Source organism: Semicossyphus pulcher, unplaced genomic scaffold (genome assembly GCF_022749685.1).
Source record: "Semicossyphus pulcher isolate SPU_LCO1_2020_fin unplaced genomic scaffold, fSemPul1.0.p SCAF_13, whole genome shotgun sequence".
Taxonomy (NCBI): domain Eukaryota; kingdom Metazoa; phylum Chordata; class Actinopteri; order Labriformes; family Labridae; genus Semicossyphus; species Semicossyphus pulcher.
In genome coordinates, this window is record NW_027211637.1 from 24,498,543 (window position 1) to 24,510,674 (window position 12,132).

Sequence of the window (12,132 nt, forward strand, 5' to 3'; positions counted from 1 at the left end):
TTGTATTTAGATGTTGATACTTTTGTAACTTTCTAATTTGACTGCATTACTTTTACTTTTAAAACATTGTTTCTTGGTTCTGTTTTTTTTATTTATTCTTTTATTTATTTTTACATCTGAGCACGCTTTTTTCACTGGGAGGCAATAAACTTACAAATCCTCTTTGTTATAGAGTATTGACGAAAAGTCTCTGTAACATCTCAAGAAATCCCTTCCCATATGAGGAATTTTTGTCGCTCTAACACTTGGCTTGGAAAAAAGCATCAGAGTGAGACCTCTCTCCGCAGCATAGTCGAATCATGCACTCACCACGCCTCCTTCTGTCACGCTCCTCGTTCAGCTGATGTTGTACAATTGTCAGTTCATACTTTCTATGGATTCTTCTTTTGCTTACTAGATATATGCATGGTTGGACTCGAAATAATTTTTCGTGTAAAGATAGAGGTTGGTGTCCGTTATTTGTTTTGCACACCATCAGCTGTCGACCTCTACTTGTGTTAACGTTACTCAACGGCTTGTGTAACACATGAGTGTTTGGCTAGCAACGTAAGCTTGCTAGTGTTTGGTACACCAGTGTAAGTAATTGTTAAGTAAATGTCCTTACTGGCATATATAGCTGTTCAGCCGGTAAATTAGCTCTTCAATAACCGAGCTTGCCGTGGTTATTTCAGTGTATTCAAAGATGTTTCACAACGTGAGACGATGTTTGGTCTCGGGTTTGGCCAGATTGCCAATTTGTGTAAACTCAAGGGCAATAAAAGTGGCACCTGCCTTTTGCAGACACCAGCACAGGACTTTCAGCTCTGAGTCTTCAGATATTAAGGTAAGCATTTCTCTGTGTTGCTACATTACAGTATAAACAGCTAATGTGTTGGAGGTTATCCTGCTCTGAAGTCTGTAAGTAAATTCTTCCAAAGGTTTTGCTAGAGTAAGAACCACCACTCTGTCGTTATATTGGAATAGAACTATTTCAAGGACTAGATTAAAATGTTTGCTGTTGCAAAATACAGAGTGGTTTATCTGTCTCTATTAAAACACTGACGAACAGCGTGCTGTCACATTTAGTGCAAACGGTCAAACTGACCAGTGAACGTTCTATGATGATTTGTCAACGTTCTGCGTACTTGCAGTTAGCCAGCTTCTAGCTAGGTGGCAATTGAAGACTACCCTTTAGTTCGCGTTAACTCCAGCGGCTGAACAAGTTTCCCCAACTTACCTTACTTTAAAACACACCACGTCAATATTAAAAGGTTTTCACCTGAAAAGCTCTGAATCTGAATCACATGAGCTTGTAGGTTTCAGCTTTGTAGCAAAAGTTGAGCTAGGAGTTGTCAGAATCCTTTTGATTTTGACTTTATAATACCTACACTACCAGTCAAAAGTTTGGACACACTTTCCCATTCACTTGTATGAGAAACTGTGTCCAAACTTTTAACTGGTAGTGTATGTTTGACTTTGAAATAAACTCTCGATCTATCACTTTCTTTTGTGGTGGAAATGGGCTTTTATAATTACCACCACATGTGAACTTTGCTAAACTAGTCTATATGTTATAGGCATTTTAAAGGGTTGTAATTTTCATTGTATCACACTTTTCATTCATTTGTTTATTTTCTTGATTTTCTCGTACAGTTTTGACATCATTATCTACTGACCCACTTAGACGAAGCAGGCATCTAAAATCATAGCTATTGCACCATATTTAAACCTAGCTTAAACATGTTATTCCATACTGTAATATTTTTTTCTGCACAATAGAGAAGATATCAATGTTTCCTGAGAATAAGGCTGGTTTTCCATATATGTCTCAAAGCGTTGTTCAAACCGAAAAGGCATTAACTTACAAAAGTAACCATTGAACTTCTTCCAGCTAGAAATCCCTTTTCTCCACTATTAGTCAGCTAGCTGTTGTGCTCTTGTGCACTTGTATGAGGAAGTGTGCGCTCTGTTCCAGGTGCTGTATGATGGGCTCTGTCCAATTTGTGTGACAGAGATCAGGTTCCTCGAGTTTCTGCAAAGAAACAAGCCTGGGAAAGTAGACTTTATCGACATCTCTCTGCCGGGCTATGATGGAGAGAAATACAAGGGTGTCAGCTATGAGATGGCCATGGAGGAAATGCACGTAATTGATGAAAAAGACGAGGTAAACTTCCACAGTCTACTGACTTTATTTGGACTGTAATGTTCTATATGTCAAATTGCCATTTTGGATTTTTTTAGCTTAGTCTATATGTAGTGTCACGTATGCTGTTACCTTCTGTGTTGTGGCAGGTTCACCGTGGGGTCCCAGCTTTTGCAGTCATGTACAGTGCAGTGGGACTCGGCTGGTTGGGCTGCTTTATGATGTGGCCACCTGTGAGACCACTTATGGATAAGTCGTACGCCATCTTTGCCAAAAATCGCTTAAAGTGGACCGGACGTGGGGAGGAGTGCACCTCAGGACGCTGTGAAAAGAAAACACACTGACTGTTGTCCTCAGGAACACTAAAGTATGTTGACTTGGTAACTTAATTGTGAAGAGGAACAACATAATGGTTTGTCCTGTGAGAGTTCCAAGGCTGTTATTAGCTAAAGGGAAATGTTTGCTGTCTTATTAAATGTATATGTGGTGAAGCCATGATTTGAATGCAGAGTGTGTTTCCTTTTAAGACTGTAAGTGTGATTAAACATACAGTTAATTCAGCTAAAAAGCCCCTGGAAATAGTTTAAATATTAGAAATTAACCCTTGAAATTAGCCGCCACATTAACATTGGAAGTCTGTGATCTATAATTATTGCAGTGATTACTCCCTTATTTCATCTAGAACACTGAGCTTTGTAAGTCAGTTTGATGTTTCTTCCTTTTTGACACCTTACAAAATACGAATCCTAACCATGAGAGCAGGAGCTTTACTCCAAATGTATAATATATAAGGCTGTCATGCTATGACAAACAGCACAGAGAGAATCGTTGAAGCAAAGTGCAGCCAATTTCCTGTCGCACGCAATATCTCAGATTGAAGCTCATTCAAAAGCAGATAGAAAACCAAACTGTCAGGAAGCTGCCACTAGATGTCATTCTAAGTCTAAAATGATGTAAGCTGAGAGGGTGAAATTCTTCCATTCTTCTTCCAGGATTTGTTTTACATGGCAGTCATGACTTCTGCCCAGATAATGATGGACCTCATTTGTTTAAAGTTGCCTTTTCTTAACAGTTTTATTTAGAAGGCAAACAGATGAGGGTAGAAATGATAAGTCTGTTAGATTTTTCCTTAAAAAAACTGTATGAAATCAATATTGAGTGATTCTGACAATAAAGGGAACTCTTGACTCTTTGAAGGTAATTTCTGTGTGTTGGTCGGACTCGTCCGCATGTTGTCAGCATGTTTCATCAGCAGTACAGAACAGCGTGTGCTTGCAAAAGCTATTATTGTCTGGTGAAGGGACAGTGATATTTACAAAACATACTCGAAGGTTCAAGGCAGAGACATTTAGGTTGTATTCACATACTGTAAACATTCAAGGTAAGGCTTTAGATTACAGCCCGCAAAATACTGGTTCATATTCATGTCAAGGTTATTGGTAAAATACTAACTGTTAACTTTTGTTTTTGGACAACGAAAAGTGATAAAAGGTGTTTGACAGAGGTGGTAATAACTTTTTGTTTAATATTCACTTAGAAATAAATATCATACAACATAGTTAGTTATATGTTTTTACTAGCTAATAAAGCAGGTACCATGGGGTTACAGTGTTGATATAGAAATTATTATTTATAATTTATTTTAAAGTGATGATACCTTTTACTTCAAGACATAACTATAAACATACAAATTAAACAAAATAATATAAAATGATAGTATGCAAAATAAACTTTTTCATTGTTGACATATATCATATCAGGTTGTCAAGTTTAAGACCCTTTTCATCATAAAAGTAATGTAGGCTAAGTTTGCTGGTACGAACCCGGTAAGTATCTCTTTGGTATTCACACATTATTTACACTGTAATGTGTTGGTTGTGATCTAAAGCATTACCACATCCAACTGTATATGCTTAACATACCATACTTGTTATTGTTTTGTGTCACATGTGCACAGCTTTCATGAATGACAGAGCCCGTGACCGGTTTCACAGCTCTGTCTGGTTTGGAGGGATGTGCGTGCGATGTTGTGCTATGACGTAAGAAGCGGCTAACCTCAGCTCCCTGAGACCCTTAAGTGTCACCCCCTCCCTAATTTTAGACATGTGCTTCCAGTCCTGCATTCAGCAGTGGCAGCACATGACTCAAAGCCTCCGTGGTCTTGCAAAGCATTGGCCATGCATGTCCACCCCCCTGCCCAGCTCGACCAATAAGATTAAAGTACAGCAGGAGAGAAGGGCTGAATTAAGTGTCAAAACACAGGAGAAATAGTGCCTCTGAGGGTTAGTGAAAAGTGCTGTATGGATTTTAACTCACATAAACATTGTTGAAGAGAATTGTGAAGACAGAAGAACAAGGTGTTGTGTCTCAGGTAAATCCTCAGTGACTGTTTTCATCAGGCATTTTCTGTCAAGGTTAGAGTAGCTTTAAGCTGCTTTGGTTCATGACCTTCCCCCACTAAGGTGGAAAACAACCATAGTAGATGTTTGACTTTTGCATACCAAAGTTATTTGCTTATTTATTTTGCTTTTTAAGTGGTTATGATACATTATATTTTACATTGTAACAAATTGTCATACGCTAATGATATGAGAGCAACTAAGGACAAACCTGTGTGTTCTCAAATTTCCATGTTACATTGCAGACATTCCTATCAGTTGGAAGAATGTACAGAGTTATTAACAGGCTTTAACGTGACTGACGCATTTGGTTTCACATAACATAAGAAGACACAGTACCAGGAAACGGGTGGAAGTGAAAGGATGTTGTGGAACATAATGTTTGTATACAATCGGCTGACCCCGAACTCTCTGTTAGTAGTTACCTGTTTATAGATGTGACAATATGTATGCTGTACACAGACATGCAGCAGAGATATTAATTAACCAAACTGAAGTGATGCTTTGACACTTTTGTTTTTATCTTGTTTTCCTTATTGTTGTTCAAAGTCAGTGACTATTTTGTATTTCGGTTATTGTAATTTTGCATGTGGTTTGGTTCTTACACAATATAGATTTATAGTACACATTTCTAGCTCTGCCAGCAGCTCTCTGCTTTGGTATTTCGGCCTGTTCAGCGTTGGGCTAGTCTGTCCACAAGTTTGGTCAGGAGTGAAATAAATTAGACTATTGGATGGATGACCATGAAATTTTATAGAGATTAGAATCCTGCTGATTTTGGTGATTAGATTTGCTGCATGTAATCAATTTCCCAAGATGATGAATCCCAATGACTTTTGGGGAGCTTGATCCCCTGCATTTTTGTAGCTGGTACCAGGTCAAATTTTAAAGTAAACACTTTTAAATGACATTCCCAGAAGCCTTAGCTATACTTTGATTAGTGCTAATGAACAACTGTTAACATGCCTAATTAAAATGGTTAACATGCTAAACATTATACACGCAAAACATCAACATGCTAACATTGTTGCTGTGAGCATGCTAGCAATGTGCTAGCAATGTAGCTGTAGCATTTAGCCCAAAGCGCCACTATGCCAAAAGACAGATCTGCTAGCACGGCTGTAGACTCTTGTTGTGTACTAATGTGTTATTTGTGTCTTTTTCTCTAGATTCCTGTTGAAAATGCTGCTACCATGTAAAACAATGCAAACTGAAGAGTGACATTTGGACTTTGATTGATTGCTGTTCACGGCTTCAGGTCAAACATGGGTCGCTACCTCAGCACCAACTCGTGTTCAAGTTCTGTGAACAAGACCTTGAGGTCATACTGCAAAATTAGGTACCTAATGAGCCTTCTCAGAAAGTACCCTCGTCTGGCTAAAGCACCAATCTGTCTGGACCCACATGGATATTATCTGCTGTCACCTCCTCATCCTTCAAGAATTACAAGAAAAGCTAGAACTTTAAATCCTAGTATAACAGGCTGTCCGTCTTACCCTACAGAAGGAGTGAAACATCTCCAGGTTGTGCGTTTTTACTCATCCTCCAATAGGAATTCATTCAAAGCTGAAGCTCCAATTGGGATCTTAGAGGAGGCTCAGAGCAGTTTAAATTTGAGTTCACTGGGAGGGCGTCTCGGTCAATCATTTAATCGATTATCCAGCCACATTAACTATTATTTCAAGAGCAAGGACATTGTACCTCTTGCTGAAAACACCAATTTTGTTGTCACAACTCCAGAATATGTTGGCAGGTCACAGAGGCGCAGTCAAAGCCATTGGGCAACAAGAGAGCAGAAAAAATCTGAGGGCAAAGACATAACACAAACCTCGAAAGACAAACCGGAGACCTCAGGAACAAGTCCTTTAGCACAGACATATTCTAGACTGCAACTATTTCACATCAGCTCTTTGGCGACCGCATTTGGCGAGAGCTACAGCTACGTTGCTAATCACATTAACTCGGCCTTCTCTCGGGGTTTTGCAAAAGTCCAAACGCAGGAGAATTTGGAAACCATATCTTCCACTAGAGGGCCAGGCAGGAAGCTGAAGAAGAGAAAAATACAAAACACTATCATCATGAACTCTCATGACGCTGAAGCGTCTCAAGTAAATTCCGGGGCTGATCAGGCAGCGGTGGAAGCTAACAACACCTCGAGCAGCCGGGAGGAGGGCTACCTTCATTTTGCACGACACATAAATAAATACTTTGGTGCCAAGGTTACTGACGGTCAGAACAAGCGAGGACAACTTCCTGTGGAGAAGAAAAGCACTTACAAAACACACCTATCAACGCAAGCTAACTCACAAACCCAAAGCCCTGCGTCACAACTGAAGCAAGAAGGACCAATCCACCCTGAAACTGGAGGCCTTTTCCACAGCAGCCAAAATACCACCAACTTCGGAGAGAACTACTTCCAAATGGCCGGCCACATCAATCAGTATTTCAAGGGTGAGAGTGGATTGGAAGAGGACATTGATCGAGATCTCCTACTAGAGATGGACTCTAGATCTGCTACCTCAGAGAGACTGAAGACTGTGTCGTTTATGGACTGCCTTCGCCACCCCACAAGTGCCATCCCTGACTTGTTGGGAGCGTATTTCAACCCGATGGCCCAGACGAAGCCCAAACCTCCAATAACTTCATCCGAGGCAATATTGAACAAAAAGGCAAGTTGAGGTTATAAGTTCAGAGATGTCACATTGATCACGAAAACAAGAAACTGTAAACATGGCGTGAAATTGGTCGTTAGCCTAGAAAGCTACATAGTCTGTCCCTTTTAGCATTGGCTTACCACATCAAATGAAATCAAACTGCTGTGCAGATGTTTATGAGTAATTTCTGCTTGTATATTCTCAGTTTTTCCTGAGTCAGAGGCAGGCAGAGGAAATGACTCGAAGGTTGATTGGCAGTCTTGCACAGGCTTCATCTCCTGAAGCTGTGACCGCCTGCGTGGAGGCACTCAATGAACATCTTATTCGTTACCCAACATGCAAAGCTGTAATGTGGCAGGTCTGTCTGATGTGAAACTATCGCTCTTAACAAAAATAATTTATAGACTGGTCCGACCTAAATTAAGTTGTTTCTGTTTCCAGGAGAAAAGTGCAGTCACACTGTTGAGGAAGAGACGAACCTTCAGGGATAACCTGGTGCTTCAGAGCACCCTAAGAGAAACGTTGGCTCTGATTGGCTATCTGGATCCAGTCAAAGGTCGAGGCATTAGAGTGCTCTCAATTGATGGTGGTGGCACAAGGTAAGTGTTGGAAAATTGATTAATTATGAATGATACCCCTTTAATTATGCAGATTTCATGCTGGAAATCTGCATTAATAGATTATAAGAATAGTTACCAATTACTTCTATGCTTACTGACTAATTGACTTGTCATCTAATTGTATCAGCTGAACACAGAGCCCTGTTTCAGATGATCTGTATATAATTACATCATTTAAAATCAGAACCAAACACTAAGGTAAACTTATTTAAATTCATCATGGCATGTATTTTCGTCCTTTGGCCTTTCCAGAGGTGTGGTGCCTCTGCAGGTATTGAAGCTACTAGAAGCTGAGACAGGAAAGAAGATCCACCAGCTGTTTGACTACGTCTGTGGTGTCAGCACAGGTGAAACTGAACTGATAATGTATTCCCAACAACAACATCTCGATGCTTCTCTCTCTGAATCTGTAAGTTTGTGTCTCACATGTGTGTCTCTGCATGTGTGTACTAAAGGTGCCGTTCTGGCCTTCATGCTGGGTCTGGCCCATTTTTCTCTGGAGGAGTGTGCCGACATGTATCGTCGTTTTGGCTCTGAGGTTTTTCGTCAGAACCCGCTGGTTGGCACCATGAAGATGGGCTGGAATCACTCTTACTATAATACAGAGACCTGGGAGACAATACTGCAGTAAGCACTGGGTTGATTTAAAGCAGTCTCAACATGTTAATAAGATAGTAATAGAATCTGGTCTGACTGAATCTCCTGTGTTACTCCATTTAGAGAAAAGCTGGGACATAGAGTACTCATTACAACAGCCAGAGATGAGTTGAGTCCTAAGGTAAGAATACTGCTATTACCATTTAATTCACAACAAAATCACCATTAAGATGTTAAGGGTATTGTTGGTGTCTGCTCAGGTTTCAGCAGTGAGCGCAGTGGTTAACTGGGGGACAAGTCCAAAGGCCTTCGTCTTCCGCAACTACAACCACAAACCAGGCTCTCTAAGCCGCTACGCAGGGGCCTCAGGCTGCCAGATGTGGCAGGCAGTGCGAGCTTCATCAGCTGCCCCAGGATACTTCCAGGAGTTCACCTTACAAAGTGATATTCACCAGGTAGGAACCACAGACTGTATCAAAGAAGTGATACCCATACCCTCTGCGTTTCAAAAGTGAAGCCATTGTGGAAGTGGTTTAGACATGCATTCTAAATATGGCCAGCAGGGTGCAGCTGCAGAAAGACTACCAGTTGTATAGAGCCAGATGAACCAAGAGGCCCACTTCTTAGAGTTTTATTACCATCATTAACCGTTTTCCTGATGTGTTAAGGGATTCAATTCCAACCCTAAAAATCAACAACAAAGCAGTTGTATTTGACAATTTGTTACCTCACCTGTCAACCAGGTTCGAGATGCAGCAACACGTGTCCACCCTGTCGTGCAAATATCACCTTGGGCTCGAAAGAACCAAGATGGCAACTTTAAAAATGCCAAAATCAAGGCTTCAAAACAGTAATCCACAAACTCCATTGGGGCTACACCCACTTCTTTTATACTAACTAAAGTAGGAACTGGCTGTTGCTTTTGCATTTGAGGTTTTAAGTGGAAGAACCCAATTTATTTGGCAAAAGATGCATCTATATTTGACTATTATAGGTGGAATAAAAATGCAGTACAAGAGCAAGACTACATAACTACCCCCTATTCTTGCCACCCTATCCAACCTTCAAAAAGGCTTCTTACAGTCCCTGAAGTAAATCAAGAGGAAGAAGGAAAATCTGCTCACACATATGGCTTACGGTGGGTTGAAACTGAACTTAATAATTGCTGTGTAAAGATTTAGATTTATTTCCGTCTGTCTTTGTAGGATGGAGGAATCCTCCTAAACAACCCCTGTGCCTTGGCTGTCCACGAGAGCCGCCTGTTGTGGCCCAATCAGCCCTTTCAGTGCGTGCTGTCCCTCGGCACCGGCCGCTACGATAACGTTAAGAGGGGACCTGCTACCTCCACCAGCCTAAGGGCCAAAATCAGCAACCTGATCAGCAGCGCTACAGACACCGAAGGAGTCCACACCCTTCTAGATGATCTTCTTGCTCCAGACGTGTACTTTCGCTTCAACCCAATGTTGAGCGCTTTGGTTACCCTGGACGAGAGCCGGCCGAGGGCCATGGACCAGCTGCAAAGAGACACGCAGAGCTACCTGGAGAGGAACCGGCCCAAACTGGCCAGGCTCTGTTTGGTGCTCGGAGCGGAGCGGACAGCTGTTAGCAGAACTAAGGACTGGATGAGTGAGAGAGCCTGGGAGATGAAGCAGAGATGGGTTTGAGTAGGTACATTACGAAGCATATCAACAATTAGAGGCATAGCCCATGTGCAGATACGTACTTACAGAGGTTGTGGACAAAATATCAGAAATACCTTAAAAAAAAAAGGCGACAACAACCCTGATGTAAAAACCACTTTGTTGGAATGTTTAATTTGACTGTTGTTGAGACCTTAGTGGTTCACCCTTCAGCTCATGGGTCATTTTTTTTGCATGGCTATGTCAGTATGTGGGTCGATCCATCAATTTGGTCCAGACTGAGTTATTTAACTCTTATTGATGGATAGCCATGAAATTTTGGACAAACGTTTATGGTCCCTAAAAGATAATGTCCGTTGAATTTGGTGATCCCCTGACCTTTCCTTCAGCGCCATTTGAGTGAAATATCTTGGACGGATTTCCCTGAAACTTGGAGCAGACCTTCATGGCCCCCCCGAGGAGGAATTGTTACAGTGGTGATGTCACCGTCGGTCCAAAATGTACCTTCAAAACTTGACATGACTTCTTGAATGCCTCTATTGCATTTTGTGTTAAGTGCCTCCCTTTATGACTTCCCGACAAAGACGCACAGCACAAATACTCACATCCATGAATTCAGCACTTTTTAATGCACTTTATTAGAAAAGTTTGTTATGTGCAAATGTGACATAATCACCATCCTTCTCAGTTTTGTTGATTGTATGTATTAGCTATAAATCACACCTCGTATTTTATTGTGCTTTGGGAATTTTATTTATTGAATAAATTCATATTTATGATGACTCTTTTACTCGTCTTGAAAACCTTTTTCCTTCACAAAACACTTTTCCTCACTCTGATCCGGGAAAATGATGCAAGACTTTATCAATGAGGGAGAAATCATCCAATCACTTGAATGTGACGGGTTAAATCCCCCCCATGTGTCTGGAAGCTGTGCCTTCCCTGTCCACAATAGACTGACTTTGTTCCACACAGAAACGCTTTGTGTGAGAGAGCGTGCGTCCGTGCCAGCCAGAGTGAAGATACAAGGTCAGTAACCCACCCACCATCTAACACAATGAAAATCAACAGCGCACATAAAAAATATTTAAATAATTTGATCCAGAACACAAGCTGCAGTTGATTGTTGCTAGATAGGACTTGGATAATACCTTAACTTCACCCCCATGTAGTTCTTGATGTGTCAGGTTTGTATTATTCTCCCCTCACAGTGGAGATGACGTTATGTGTATGTGTGGATTTCACAATGGATTTATTATAGCAGGCTCTCGGGCCCTGTTTGATGGGCGTGTAACTGCGGTCCTCGTGGGCAACATGGGCATCTGTTATCTTTCCTGACATCTGCTTTAAGATGAAGAAGTGACAAATAACTCTAAATACAGATGTCACTGGAAAGGTGCAGCTCTCTGTGAAGATGATCGTCTGACAGAAGATGAGAAAAAAGTAGGAGTCGGCTTCCACTGCAACAAGAGGAAAAGGTACCAAGGAGCTAGGAAAACACTACACTCAAAGGTAAGACCCTTACCTTTCACCAGTTTTACTTTCTTCAGCTAATTCTGAATCTAAGTTTTTGTTTATAAAGTAAGTTTTGAGGACCACTCTAGATAGCATCACCGCGTGAAGCAGTGCTTTAATCCCTGCAGCTTTCGTTCAAGACGCTTATCAATGGAAGTCAAGGTTTGAATGATGTCATTGTCCAAGTTGAGAAGTGGGCTGGGTCTAAAACTGCATCAGCACATTTTTATAAGAGTGAACACAATATTGTGCAGCTCTCACACCTGACATTGAGATGAGTGGCCTGAATTTACTTGTCTTTTTATGTGCCATTTTATTCAGTGACAAATGTGAAGTGCATTTGACTTGAACTATATGAGCTGCTTGTCCAACTGCAAGTGTAAGAAAATAACTTGAAGTTCACCCCGATAATGCACATTTACAGAGCTTAATATACATTCGCCATTATATGTTAGCTATGCTAGCAGCATCGCTATATGACTGACAATGTTGGTCTGTTGATCTGTCCTCCACTTCACCACTGAATTATCTAGGGTGTGAATACTTTTGACGTAAGTGGTCCCCTGACATTTAATTTAGTGCCAT

At 41.0% G+C, this 12,132-nt stretch overlaps 2 protein-coding genes across 2 annotated transcripts; both read left to right on the forward strand.

Annotated features, from left to right (window-relative positions):
- Nucleotides 1–345: 345 nt before the first annotated feature.
- On the forward strand, nt 346–3,304 carry LOC138590197 (uncharacterized). Its single transcript, XM_069660781.1, has 4 exons — nt 346–575; nt 672–823; nt 1,955–2,143; nt 2,272–3,304. The coding sequence occupies exons 2-4, from the start codon at nt 683–685 to the stop codon at nt 2,464–2,466; spliced, it is 525 nt and encodes a 174-aa protein (XP_069516882.1). The 5' UTR covers nt 346–575; nt 672–682; the 3' UTR covers nt 2,467–3,304.
- A 2,482-nt stretch (nt 3,305–5,786) lies between these two features.
- Nucleotides 5,787–10,771, forward strand: LOC138589986 (calcium-independent phospholipase A2-gamma-like). The gene is made up of 8 exons (XM_069660501.1): nt 5,787–7,190; nt 7,381–7,533; nt 7,617–7,774; nt 8,048–8,142; nt 8,251–8,422; nt 8,516–8,573; nt 8,653–8,847; nt 9,598–10,771. Exons 1-8 carry the CDS (start codon nt 5,787–5,789, stop codon nt 10,054–10,056), a joined length of 2,694 nt encoding a protein of 897 aa, XP_069516602.1. The 3' UTR covers nt 10,057–10,771.
- Nucleotides 10,772–12,132: the final 1,361 nt, after the last annotated feature.

What these genes read in the sequence shown, in the direction of transcription:
- LOC138590197 (XM_069660781.1), top strand. Translation starts at nt 683, where the DNA reads ATGTTTCACAACGTGAGACGATGTTTGGTCTCGGGTTTGGCCAGATTG. An exon ending in CTGAGTCTTCAGATATTAAG is followed by an intron (nt 824 to 1,954) that starts GTAAGCATTTCT and finishes GCTCTGTTCCAG; the next exon opens with GTGCTGTATGATGGGCTCTG. An exon ending in TAATTGATGAAAAAGACGAG is followed by an intron (nt 2,144 to 2,271) that starts GTAAACTTCCAC and finishes GTGTTGTGGCAG; the next exon opens with GTTCACCGTGGGGTCCCAGC.
- LOC138589986 (XM_069660501.1), top strand. Translation starts at nt 5,787, where the DNA reads ATGGGTCGCTACCTCAGCACCAACTCGTGTTCAAGTTCTGTGAACAAG. An exon ending in AGGCAATATTGAACAAAAAG is followed by an intron (nt 7,191 to 7,380) that starts GCAAGTTGAGGT and finishes GTATATTCTCAG; the next exon opens with TTTTTCCTGAGTCAGAGGCA. An exon ending in CGTCTGTGGTGTCAGCACAG is followed by an intron (nt 8,143 to 8,250) that starts GTGAAACTGAAC and finishes TGTGTACTAAAG; the next exon opens with GTGCCGTTCTGGCCTTCATG.